Source organism: Asparagus officinalis, chromosome 3, assembly GCF_001876935.1.
Source record: "Asparagus officinalis chromosome 3, Aspof.V1, whole genome shotgun sequence".
Classification (NCBI taxonomy): Eukaryota; Viridiplantae; Streptophyta; class Magnoliopsida; order Asparagales; family Asparagaceae; genus Asparagus; species Asparagus officinalis.
In genome coordinates, this window is record NC_033796.1 from 75,185,169 (window position 1) to 75,196,717 (window position 11,549).

Sequence of the window (11,549 nt, forward strand, 5' to 3'; positions counted from 1 at the left end):
CACTGGCTTCAAAGAGAGGATAGCAGAGATTGAAGAAGTTTGCTCCGATGCAGCCAAATGGATTCAGCAAGTTCCACCTTGTCTTTGGGCCTTGGTTCATTTCGTAGGCTCACGGTATGGCCATCTTTCTTCAAACATAGATGAATTCCACAAATGGATTCTAGAAGCTCGTGAGCTCCCTATCATTCAAGTAATAGAAAAAATCCATAGCAAGCTTATGGTGGAATTCAGTGAGCGACATCAAAAGGGTTTGACATGGACATCGATACTCACACCCTCAGCTGAGAAACGGATGTCAGAAGCAATTGAAACTGCTGGTAGTTATCATGTTTTAAGATCAGATGAAGTGGAGTTTGAGGTTTTATCCTCTGATCTTTCGCATATTGTGAATATAGGAACTCGAACTTGTTCTTGCCGGGACTGGCAGCTGTATGGGATACCGTGTTCTCATGCAGTAGCAGCTCTCATATCATCTAGGAAAAATGTGTATGAATATGCTGAGAAGTATTTTACGGTTGAAAGCTACTGTAGAGCTTATTCACAACCCATTCATCCTGTAGCAGATAGAAGTGAATGGAGCAAAGCAACAGAGGGTTTATCGGAGGATGATGAAGCGCGACTTGTGCGTCCCCCGAAGTTTCGGCGACCACCTGGGCGACCAGAAAAGAAGCGGGGTTGCACGGAGGAATCTAACCGTGAGAAGCATACTGTTCACTGTAGTCGCTGCAACCAAACAGGTCATTACAAAAGAACATGCAAAGCTGGGATTGTGCAGATGATAGAACACTAGTTCTTCGATTTCGAGAGGCTTCTTTTCAGTGTGCAATGTACATTACTAAGATGTGGTTGAGTATATTTGTTTAATTTGTTTATAATAGCGTATGTAGAGTACAAGTAGTCATAAGAATGGGAAAACTGGTTAGTAACTTGAGAATGGGAAACTTGTCCGTAACTTAGTCGTGTGTTTATGAATCAATGTTCATTAACATCTTTCTGATTTACACATGTTTATTGTTTTCTGTTATGTTTAGTTGATGTTTTTTTTTCAGCCATGTATTTGAAATTAGAATCAGCCTAGTCTTGTCTTAATGTTGTGTTGTTTTATATTGATGTATCAAGTATTGTCCAAAATGCAGAGTACATTTGATTAATTTGATTTGAAGTTTTGCAGGGGACGCTATTCCCTTTTCTCTTCACTGTTTATATTAGCTTCTTGTGTCTTTCCTTTATTGTAACTAGTCATGAACACCGTGTAAAGCACGGCATTTTATTTTTTTTCTTACTATAGTAATCCCGATTTTTAATGTTGCCGTAATTTTTTGAATCGCTAGAATTCTCTCCTCTGTTACAGTTTTTAAAAATTCTGCAGTATTCCCGAGTGCTATAGCTTTTTTTTTTAATTGCTACAGTATCCAATATCCTGTTTGCTGCAGTAATAATGCTACACTAAATATTACTGTAGCATCATTGTAGTATGAACAATTATTCTTTTGATCCTCCTATTTGTATAAAGGAATAGGTTCCCGTGTGCTATAGTTTTTTCAAAAATGCTATAGTATCCAATATCCTGTTTGCTACAGAAAATATTACTGTAGCATTACTGTAGCATGGACAGTTATTCTTTTGTTCCTCCTATTTGTATAAAGGAATGGATTGGTATGCTCGCTCACGTGATGTGTGCATAGCACAAATGTTGAAGAGTATCGCAGTCCAATTGTTGAGAAAATTGATTTTTTTTCTTCACTTTTTTAAAAAATTTACGTGAGTAGTTCTATTGATTTTTCCATATGTGAGTGTATATCTGTAGTTTTTTTTTTGTTATTTTATGTGAGGTCATTTCTTTTGTGTTTTTCTAAGTGTGAGGGCGTTTTTGAAATTTGCAACTTGTAGCTCACACCAATTAAAAGATCGTTTTTTTTAGATTTTAGCCCCAAAAATCTGAGCTACTTTCCCCTAAATCTGAGTATTTTGATATAAGTTCCTCAAGCCATTTTAACTTGTTGAATTTAGTCCATCATCTTTACTATAAATGGTAAGTTACCAAAATACTCCCAGTGTAGTTCACCCCCATCAAATAACATTCCCTCTCCCTCTTCAGTTTCCAAAATTAGAGAAAAGTGTTTTTGAGTGCCCTAGTTTGATCTTGCCCAAAATCCCTTAAAACCGCTTCCAAATCAAGTCTAATTCCTCGCCTCAAAATGAAGAAGAAGAATCCCCACGAGACAGAAGAAGAAGAATCCCTCTAAAATTATTTCTTAATTTCGATGTATCTTTTAGGGTTTCCAATCTATATTCTTTGGTATTTATTGTTGTGTTTAGGGTTTAAAGATTGGTAGTTTGTTCTGAATATTATGTAGTGATAAACTAAACCCTAATATTGGGCCAATTTACAGTAGATATTTGTTCTTGGGATTTTCCTAGTTCAACTAGGTTTATAATGTTTTATTGTCTTATTTTTGTATGATTTTCTCAATTTATTTGTAGTTTAATTAATTAATGCCATTTGTGAAAATGTGTATGCATGGTAGTTGATTAGGGGTTTATAGATGTTGGATTTGTAGTCAATTTGATTAGGGTCTAAAGATTTGGGGTTGTGAAAATGTAGATTCCCTAGTTTCTGTCATTTGCATGTCTTGGTTAGAGTTTAAGGATTTGGGGTTTGTGGTAAATTTGGGGAAAAGAATGGGTTTAATCATGATTAAGGTTTAATTATGTAATGATGAATTTAGCTTGATTAGGGTTTAATTATGTAGTGACAAATTTTAATTTAGCAAGGGGCACAATTGTCTCATAAAGTCAAGAGTTAAAAGATAACTGAATATTCCCCTATAAATTTAACAGCCACTAACTTAATGGACTAATGTAAACAACTTGAGACAATTTAAGGGACTAATATTAAAATACTCATATATGAGAGACTAATACTAAAATACTCATATATCAGGGAGCAATACTAAAATACTCATATATGAGGGACTAATACAAAATAGCTTAGATTTAAAGGTTTAATATCTACAAAAAAGCCTTAAAAGAATAGAAATACTACCAGAGGGTACAAGAATAGAAATCCTACTAGATACCTCTTTATAAAAGAGGGATGGTTTGTACAATAAACAAATAGCTGAATTCGTATACATGAATGACTTATATCATCCATTTTATGCGGGTGTTCTGATAAAATATGCATTATTTTGATCAAAGAGTCATGTTCAATGTAGTCCAATGGAAGATGTTGAAAGTGCTATGATACCAATTGAAAGCACCCTATGGTTAATACTAATCTAATCCGATATTAATGTCAATTAAAACTTATTAACAAATATATCCTAGCAAGATTGATATTCAATGAATTATTAGCAAGGATATGCAAACTAAGGGCAAATAAACATGAAATGATATAAACAAGATAGTGGACAAAATAGCAATGCAAACACAAGAAAATGATCACGGAGTTTGGTCCTTCCGACCTACGTCTCCGCTCCTCACTCCCGGGGAGAATCCACTATCACAATAAGTTTTCGACGTTCACCCAAAAATATTTACACCTCAAAATCTAGGTTTTCTAGCTCACCGAAAATTTTTACAACTCACACTCTTGCAATCACACTTTACACCTTCTAAGTGTTGGTCTCTAGCCCGTGTCGCCTTCCTCAAATGCTCGGATTTACAACCTCTTCCTAGGCTTTACTACCGACACCACTCCTCTTGGAATCGACCCCGTCTCTCACCACACATCCCTCTCGATGGACAAAATTACAAAATAATCTCACAATGAATGCTCAATTATAAAGTTTTGTTCTCTATAATGGATGGGAACTCAATTTAGCTCACACTCAAGAACCACTCATCACAACCCAAATTATACTTAATGTAAAATACTAAAAGCTCAAAGGTTGTGAGTGTTCAATGAGTAAAATTAAATATAAACTCAATTAAAGTCTAGCTTATGGAAATGATAATCAAACATATAAATAGCTAGAGATTGAGTTTAGAAAACTTCTCCAATAACACAAAGAGATGTAGATGAATGGATGAGGTTGAATTCCTCAAACCAAAGACGTAAGCTCCCTCTTTGTGAAAACTTCTTCACACAAAAACACAAACTTGAAAATAATCTTAAACCAAACTTAAACACCCTTAAAACTTGTTTAAAAACATTCTTGGTGATTAGAAATAGTTATGACAAAAGGGTATATATAGGGTGGAAGAAACCAACCCAAGAAATTACCAAAAACCCATAAAAACAATAAAATAAATAAAATCCGGAAACTAGTCGTTACTGTGCAACGGCTAGTTCATAAGTCGACTTATAAGTCGACTTGTCTGATATAAGTTGACTTGTATGAGCTGCAAGTCGACTTAACAGACAAAAACAACAAAATGCACACCAAATTATAAGTCGACTTATCATAAATCGACTTGCTGAGTATATAAGTCGACTTAGCAGATAAAAACTATAATTTCCAGAACAGTTCATAAGTCGACTTATAAACATGCATATGCACCGTTTATGTATGAAATCTAATTTTTGATGTGCCTTAAAAAAGCAAATATATTCAAAAAAAATTGAAAATGATTATAAACATGAAAATGAACATGTTACAAAAAGAGTATTTCAAATTTCATTTCCCAATTGTGAAAATTTATCATTTTGCAAAATAGGTCAAAATATGAAATGTCAACACACACTTATTTTTGACACTTAAACAAAGTTTAGAAAACTCTTGAATGGATTTATAGACTTAGAAAAAGGTACAAACCAATATTGTCAAGTCTATAATCCACAAACATAATATTTTCTCAAAAATGATGTTTTACATAATATATGCATTTTTACAAAAACCAAAATGATAAATATGAAACATATGAGTATGTATATGAATATATCTATTGTTTCATATTTGTATAGCTAGACCAAAACAAAACAATCATACTCCCTTTAAAAGCACGAGTTCGAAAAATCTTTTTTAGACAAATATACCCCTTTATAGTTTGAACTATCTTATCTATAAACAAATTCTAATTTTCAATGGTCAATATTACCCTTCACTATTTTGAATATTTTATTTATATCTTAATCTATCCTAATCATAATCATATCTTATCCTAATCCTATGTGAACCATGTTTAGCTTAACAATTAAAAAAAAACTAATATTAATAAAATATATAAAACATAAAAATGATATTAGTATGTTAAGATAAAAAAAATTATAAGTAGATAACATATTATAATACATGAAGTATTATAAAAAAACCATAAAAAGTTTTCAAATTGCAGAAAAGACCCTAAAAAGTTCAAAATTATAAAACTCATCCAAATGTCTCAAAACTTAAAATAAAAAACATAAAATTAAAAAATTAACATCAGTTTGTAAAGAATTTAAAATTTACAGTTAACACCTTAATGTCTCAAAAATTATAGAAACACCCTCAAAAGTTTAAATTACAGACAAGCACATTAAAATTCTAAAATTTTAAAACTTACAAACAACACATATGAATTCAAGAGATTACCATGATACACCTAAAATTTTTGACATTTAAATTTAATTTTTTAATTAACATCCTCAATATCTCAAAAATTATAGAAACACCTTCAAAAGTTCAAATTATAAAAAGCCACCCTAAATTTTTAAAATTTATAAATAAAATAAGATGAATTCAAGATATTACCCTTAGACACCTAAAAATTAAAATTTGTCAAAATTAACCTCAAAATTTTTAAAAAACTCCTTTAAAATTTAAAAATCGTAAAAAAACTCTAAATTTTCAAAATTTTTAACTAGCACACATCAAATTCGCCGATTGGTAGACCGCTGAAATTTAATATTTTTCAAAATTAATCTATAGTTTTAATAATTACAAAAGTCACCCTCAAAATTTTAGAGTTACAAGAAATATACTAACATTTAAATAATTACCACCAACATATGAAACATAGAATTTACAACTACCAAACTTAAAAGCAAATTTTTTTAAAAACTCTTTCAAAATTTTAAAAATTATAAATCACACCCTCAAAGTTTAAAACCACAAAAATGGGCTAAAATTTTAAAACTTGGCAATGAAAAGTGTACTTGTTTGGTATTTTTCATATATATATATATATATATATATATTAAAATTTCTAATTTAGGGATTTACTATCCATTTTCAGCATCTAAGAATAGTCTAAGTTGATACTGGTAAACAAAAACAATAAGAATTGATTAAAAACATCCGGTTAATGGATAAAATTTTTAAAAATATTATAGATTAAAAATTATCGGCACTATATAAATTAAAGTAATTTCATATAATTTTAGTAATAAGTTGGGGTAGCCAAAATACATTCGTAACATTAATTGATAGATGTTTAAATCCATAGAAATGATAAAACACTATAATATTATACCTTAGCATTAATTGATTTTAATTTAGAAACTTTAATCTTTGACGTTAATAATATTTATAGGGTAAAAGAATACAAGGAATTACATATGGAGAAACTATTAGAATATTTAGAGATAACTTTAAAAGAATTGAGTTATTTCCATTGCAAATGGGAAAGTGATGGAAATAAATCTAAAATTCAGAAAACGTCAATGAATTACTTGAATTGGCATTAACATAAGACATATCTATTAATGAAGCACTAAATGAGTTACATTAAAAAATAATTTAATAACTTTATCCTAATCAAAGAAAAATCTCCATGGAAGATATAAGAAAAATTAGTAAGTATTCATAAATTCTATACTGTGTTCTTCAAATTAAATATTAACATTATAATCTAAGAGAAATTTGAATGAATAATGCAGGTATTTAGTTTAGATCTTTATGGCAAATGACAGGGATAGAGCAAAGGTAATATTATTAAAATAACAGAAATTCTTATTGGATGCACATCAGAAGAATTTATTTTAGAGGAAAATAAAGAGATAGCTTCTAATTTATTTAAGTAATAAATTAGGAACACAAAGAATTTTATATATATGAAATTAATATTTATTCTCATTGAAATAGAAAAAAAAATCAAAGTCTATATTTTGAGCAGTTTGTGTTGAACATCATAAGTACATTTGACTTCTTTGTAAAGTTAAATGAGATGATAAAAAATTAACGAGCCCAGGAAAGATAATAGCATAAAAAATACAAAATTAGCCTGATGTCACAATTGATGTAGATGATGAAGACAATACTCTAGAATTGTCCGAGAAATGATAAATTATAAACCTGAAGAAGGATTAATCTTAACTCAATAAAAATAAAATAGAAGAAATAAAAACAATATTTTATGAATATTTTATAGAATAGTTTAATTATTTTGAGTGAAATTAGGAATCTTTAGAAGGGAGTTTCATGAATTTTTTTCAGTACTTTTATATTCTTATGTGGATGTTTTTATCATATAAAAGTATACTAGAGTTAGTATTAATCTTTAATTTATATTTTTTTATGAAGTCTATCAATGATTAGGAATAAACTTCATATTCTCTTTTGCATCGTTTTAACATACTTTAAATCAATCATTTTGCCATATTGGTTTTAAATATTCACCTTCCTTGTATAACACTATTTTAATATTTTTTACTTTACAATGTTATACTTTCTCAAATAAAGCTTAGTTTCATATCGGTCAAAAATAATATGAAAATTCAAATTATTTTTAAATTATATTTGTTTTTTGTCAATTCAAATATCAACATGAAAATTTAAATTGGGTGTATCCTATTTAAACAAACATAAAAAAAATAATCAGGATGTAAGAGTTTAAAGAAAAAAATGACCACAAACTGCCAAAAATACTTAATCTTGGTATTAAATCACGTGCATTGCACGTGTGTAAAAACTAATAAATATAAAATATGTAACTATATAAACAAGTATATTTATTTTATATTTATATAAACTTAAAAACCAAAAATGTGTATGTATGTATATGATTGAGCTTGAAGTATTTACAAATAAAGTATAAACCCTAAACTATAAAAACTATACCCAAGCAATCTTGATCTACAATGAAGCTCAACTTGGTTGCGGATGAAGCTTGATCTTGAATTAGACTTGAATGTGCAATGGCTTCACTCCACTATTTCCGCCAACCTTCATTTGATATAATCATTATGGCGTAATCCATCCAACCTCCAACATCGATATTTGTGTAGATTACGTAACAAAACAAATACAAGCACTCGACGCACAATGTTAGGAATTTTTTGTAATAATCAAAATAAGATTAGGGAGTAGGTTCATAACCATGAGGCTAACAGATGCATGTAATTTATTCTTTCATAAACTATAACAAGAGGATTCAGCAACCCATATGTAATTACTACTACGACCATATTTATTTTTTGTCCCTAGAGTAGGAGGTATTGTATTCCTCAAACTATAGTATTGAGATTGTAGTATCCTGAGATTGTTTTTTCTAATCCAATGTTTGTTTTCTCACGAACTCACACTCGGACTAACTTAAAATAATCCATACCATTCAGACGAATATCATGACTTTACTGACATTGTTTTGAAAGTTTGCTAAACAAGTATTTCTGTGAAAATATTGCTTTCTTGGTATATGGACTTGACAATAATGATATACATCTTCTATTAAGTCTATATATTCATTTTGTAATGTTTCAAAACATGATTAAGCTAAAATGTCAAAACTCATGTGTTTACATTTTTATGTTTTGGACCTCCTTACAAAATGATGATATTTTACATTTGGAAAGTCCTTTTAGAAAACTAGTTTTTGTAGCATGTGTATTATCATGCCTACAATCATTTTCCAAAGTTTTATATTTTACTGAATTTATTTGATATTTTAAACCCAGTTTAAAGTTGAGTTTTTTTGTGCACTTGAGGTCTGTGCATGTCTAGTCGACTCATTAGTCGACTCATGAGTCGACTCATAAGTCAACTCACGAAGTGCAGCATAGTTATGATTTTTCTTCTGCTGAGTCGACTCATATAAGCTGACTCATTAGTCGACTCATGAGTCGACTCATAAGTCGACTTATCAGAGAGCCGTTGCACAGTAACAGCTAGTTTTCTTATTTGTTTATTTATGGGTTTTTGGTCTTCTCCTTGGGGTTTTTGCTAAAGTTTTGAGTGGGTATAAATACCCCATTGCCTTTAGCTCTTCAACTATCCAAGAGAATGTTTTAAACAAGTTTAACAAAGGTTTAAAGTTTGTTTTAGTTTGTTTAAAAGAGGGTTTACGAGTTTTGTTTGTGAAGAGAATTTTACAATAGCAAGTGGAGATCATCCTTGGTGTTTGAGCATTCACTCTTCTCCCTCTCTCTTGTTATCTATAGAGAAGTTTCCCTAAACTCAATCTAGCTTTACATTTATATTGTTTAATTACCATTTTATTAAGCTAGTGTTTATATTGAGTTTAGTTGATTTTATTTACTCTTTGTTTACACACACAACCATTGAGCTTATTGTATTTGCATATATTATATAATTGGGTTGTGGGATTGTGTGACTTAGAGTGTGAGCTTACATTGAGTTCTCACCTTGTATTAGAGAACAAACACTTTGTTATTATGCCTAATTGTGTAGATCACTTTGTAATATACTTGTACACCGAGAGGAGTGTATGGTGAGGACGGAGTCGATACCAAGAGGAGTGGCGTCGGTGGCCTAGTGAGAGGTGATAATTCTGAGCACTTGAGGGAGTCGATACATGAGGACCAACACTTGAGGTTGTAGCTTGTGTATGCACATTGTGAGGATTTATGAGAGTTGTCGGTTGACTTGATAACCGAGTGTGTAGAGTTTTTGGTTAGCTAGAAAACCGAGTGTGTAGAGAAGTTCCGGCATCCAAATCGGGTTGTGTAGTGGATTCTTCTCGAGAGTGGGGAGCAGGGACATAGGACGGAAGGTCCGAACCTCGTGAACATATAGCGTATTTGGTTTGTATTGGCGCACTTATAACTGTTCATCTTATAGCCTATTGTTTGCGGTAAAAGTTGCTGTCTTCATTGCTATCGAATCTATTACAACTTTAGTCATCACAATAAACTCGAATAAAATAAAAAGTTGATCTTTTTATAAGATCTCCTTACACAATAAAAATAAAAAGTTTATAACTTTATCAAACAAACGCAGAGATTGTTTATCGGTCTTCTGCTTGCGTGGATCTTTGCATGTGTCGGGGTTTATCCGTGGACCACCGTCGATCAGATCTGATTGCTGAAATATTAGGCAGAGCTTCGTCTATCCGCGAAGGGATCGAGAAACAGTAGCTCTTATCTCGGCGAAGCGAGATAATCACTCTTCTTAAGATTACCGCAACGGGATAATCTTAAGGAACAGATCCGGGAAACTGTAGATCTGACGAATCTCTCTCTCTTGCGTTGAAGAACTCGATCCGATCTCTCCTCCTCCTCTCTGAAATCCGTGCACCTTCAGTCTTCAATCCGGCAGGGCTTCGCCTAATCTTCAAAATTCCAGATCTCAAAAAAATGAGGACCCGGGGCTGTACTTATAGGCTCCAGGGGGTTTCGGGTGGTTAAAACCACCTAACTGGCCATTTCTGCGTTGGAGACACCCCAGGGTATCTCAAACTGGGCCAAGACACCCTAGGGTTTCTCGGCCTTGGCTGAGACACCCAAGGGTGTCTCGCCCGTGCCGAGACACCTCGGGTGCCCCAGTTCAGCCTGAGACCCTCCGTTATGTCTGTTTGATTGTTTCCGCCGTAAATTCTTCGTCCGAACTCGGATTTGAGTGATTCCAAGTGCGTTGGAAAGTTGACGAAGAGTTCTATAAGCTCCAATGATTAAATCATCCATGGAATAAATGAGACACGAAGGGTATTTCGCCGTTTGTGAATGATACGAGGTTCCCGATCAGTTCGTGTTTCGTTATTCTGAAACTCCGTTGCTTCACGTAGTTCGTCGGTTTACTTCAAGCATTCACCGACATCAATCAAGCTTCTATGAACCAGATAATGACGTTCATTGTCATTTCTTAACACTGAGCTGTCGTGGAGACCTATAGGCAATTTTCGATGCCTACAGATACCCCTTCCAAAGCGTTCCAGACTCATTTCTTTTATAGAAGAGGCTGGAATACTTTGGATATGATTGGTCCAGCCTTTGATCGGTGTAAAGGACCTGTGATTAGCTTCAATTCTCGACTCCTTTGATTTTCAATCCATTCGATGCTTTGACGAATAGCTGAAGTTCTTTCGGCGTCGCGTTTATCGCCTGGCCATCGTCGAAGTCTCAAATCTAAAACTGATGAGTTGAGTTTGGCTCGTGTCGTCGAATTGACTTTGAACTGACTACCTCCATCATGATATATTGATTCGCGTTGACTTTTTGATCGCAACGCGTTGACTGGCGTTGACCTAGGGTTACGCGTTGACCGGCGTCGATCTAGGGTTACGCGTTGACCGGCATTGACCCTAGGGTTTCGAACGTCGTACATTGACTTTTTTATCACAACGCGTTGATTGGCGTTGACCTAAGGTTACGCGTTGACCGGCATTGACCTAGGGTTTCGGATCGCTTGACGTTGACACAGTTTATACTCGTACGTTTGCTGGAGCATACA

General features: G+C 32.6%; 1 protein-coding gene across 1 annotated transcript in view; it reads left to right on the top strand.

Annotated features, from left to right (window-relative positions):
• The window catches only part of LOC109835298, a 1,736-nt gene extending 946 nt beyond the window's left edge, over positions 1-790 (top strand). The window contains exon 2 of the mRNA XM_020403280.1: positions 108-790. Within this exon, the coding sequence (XP_020258869.1) occupies positions 108-790 (683 nt within the window). The remainder of the gene's footprint in view (positions 1-107) is intronic.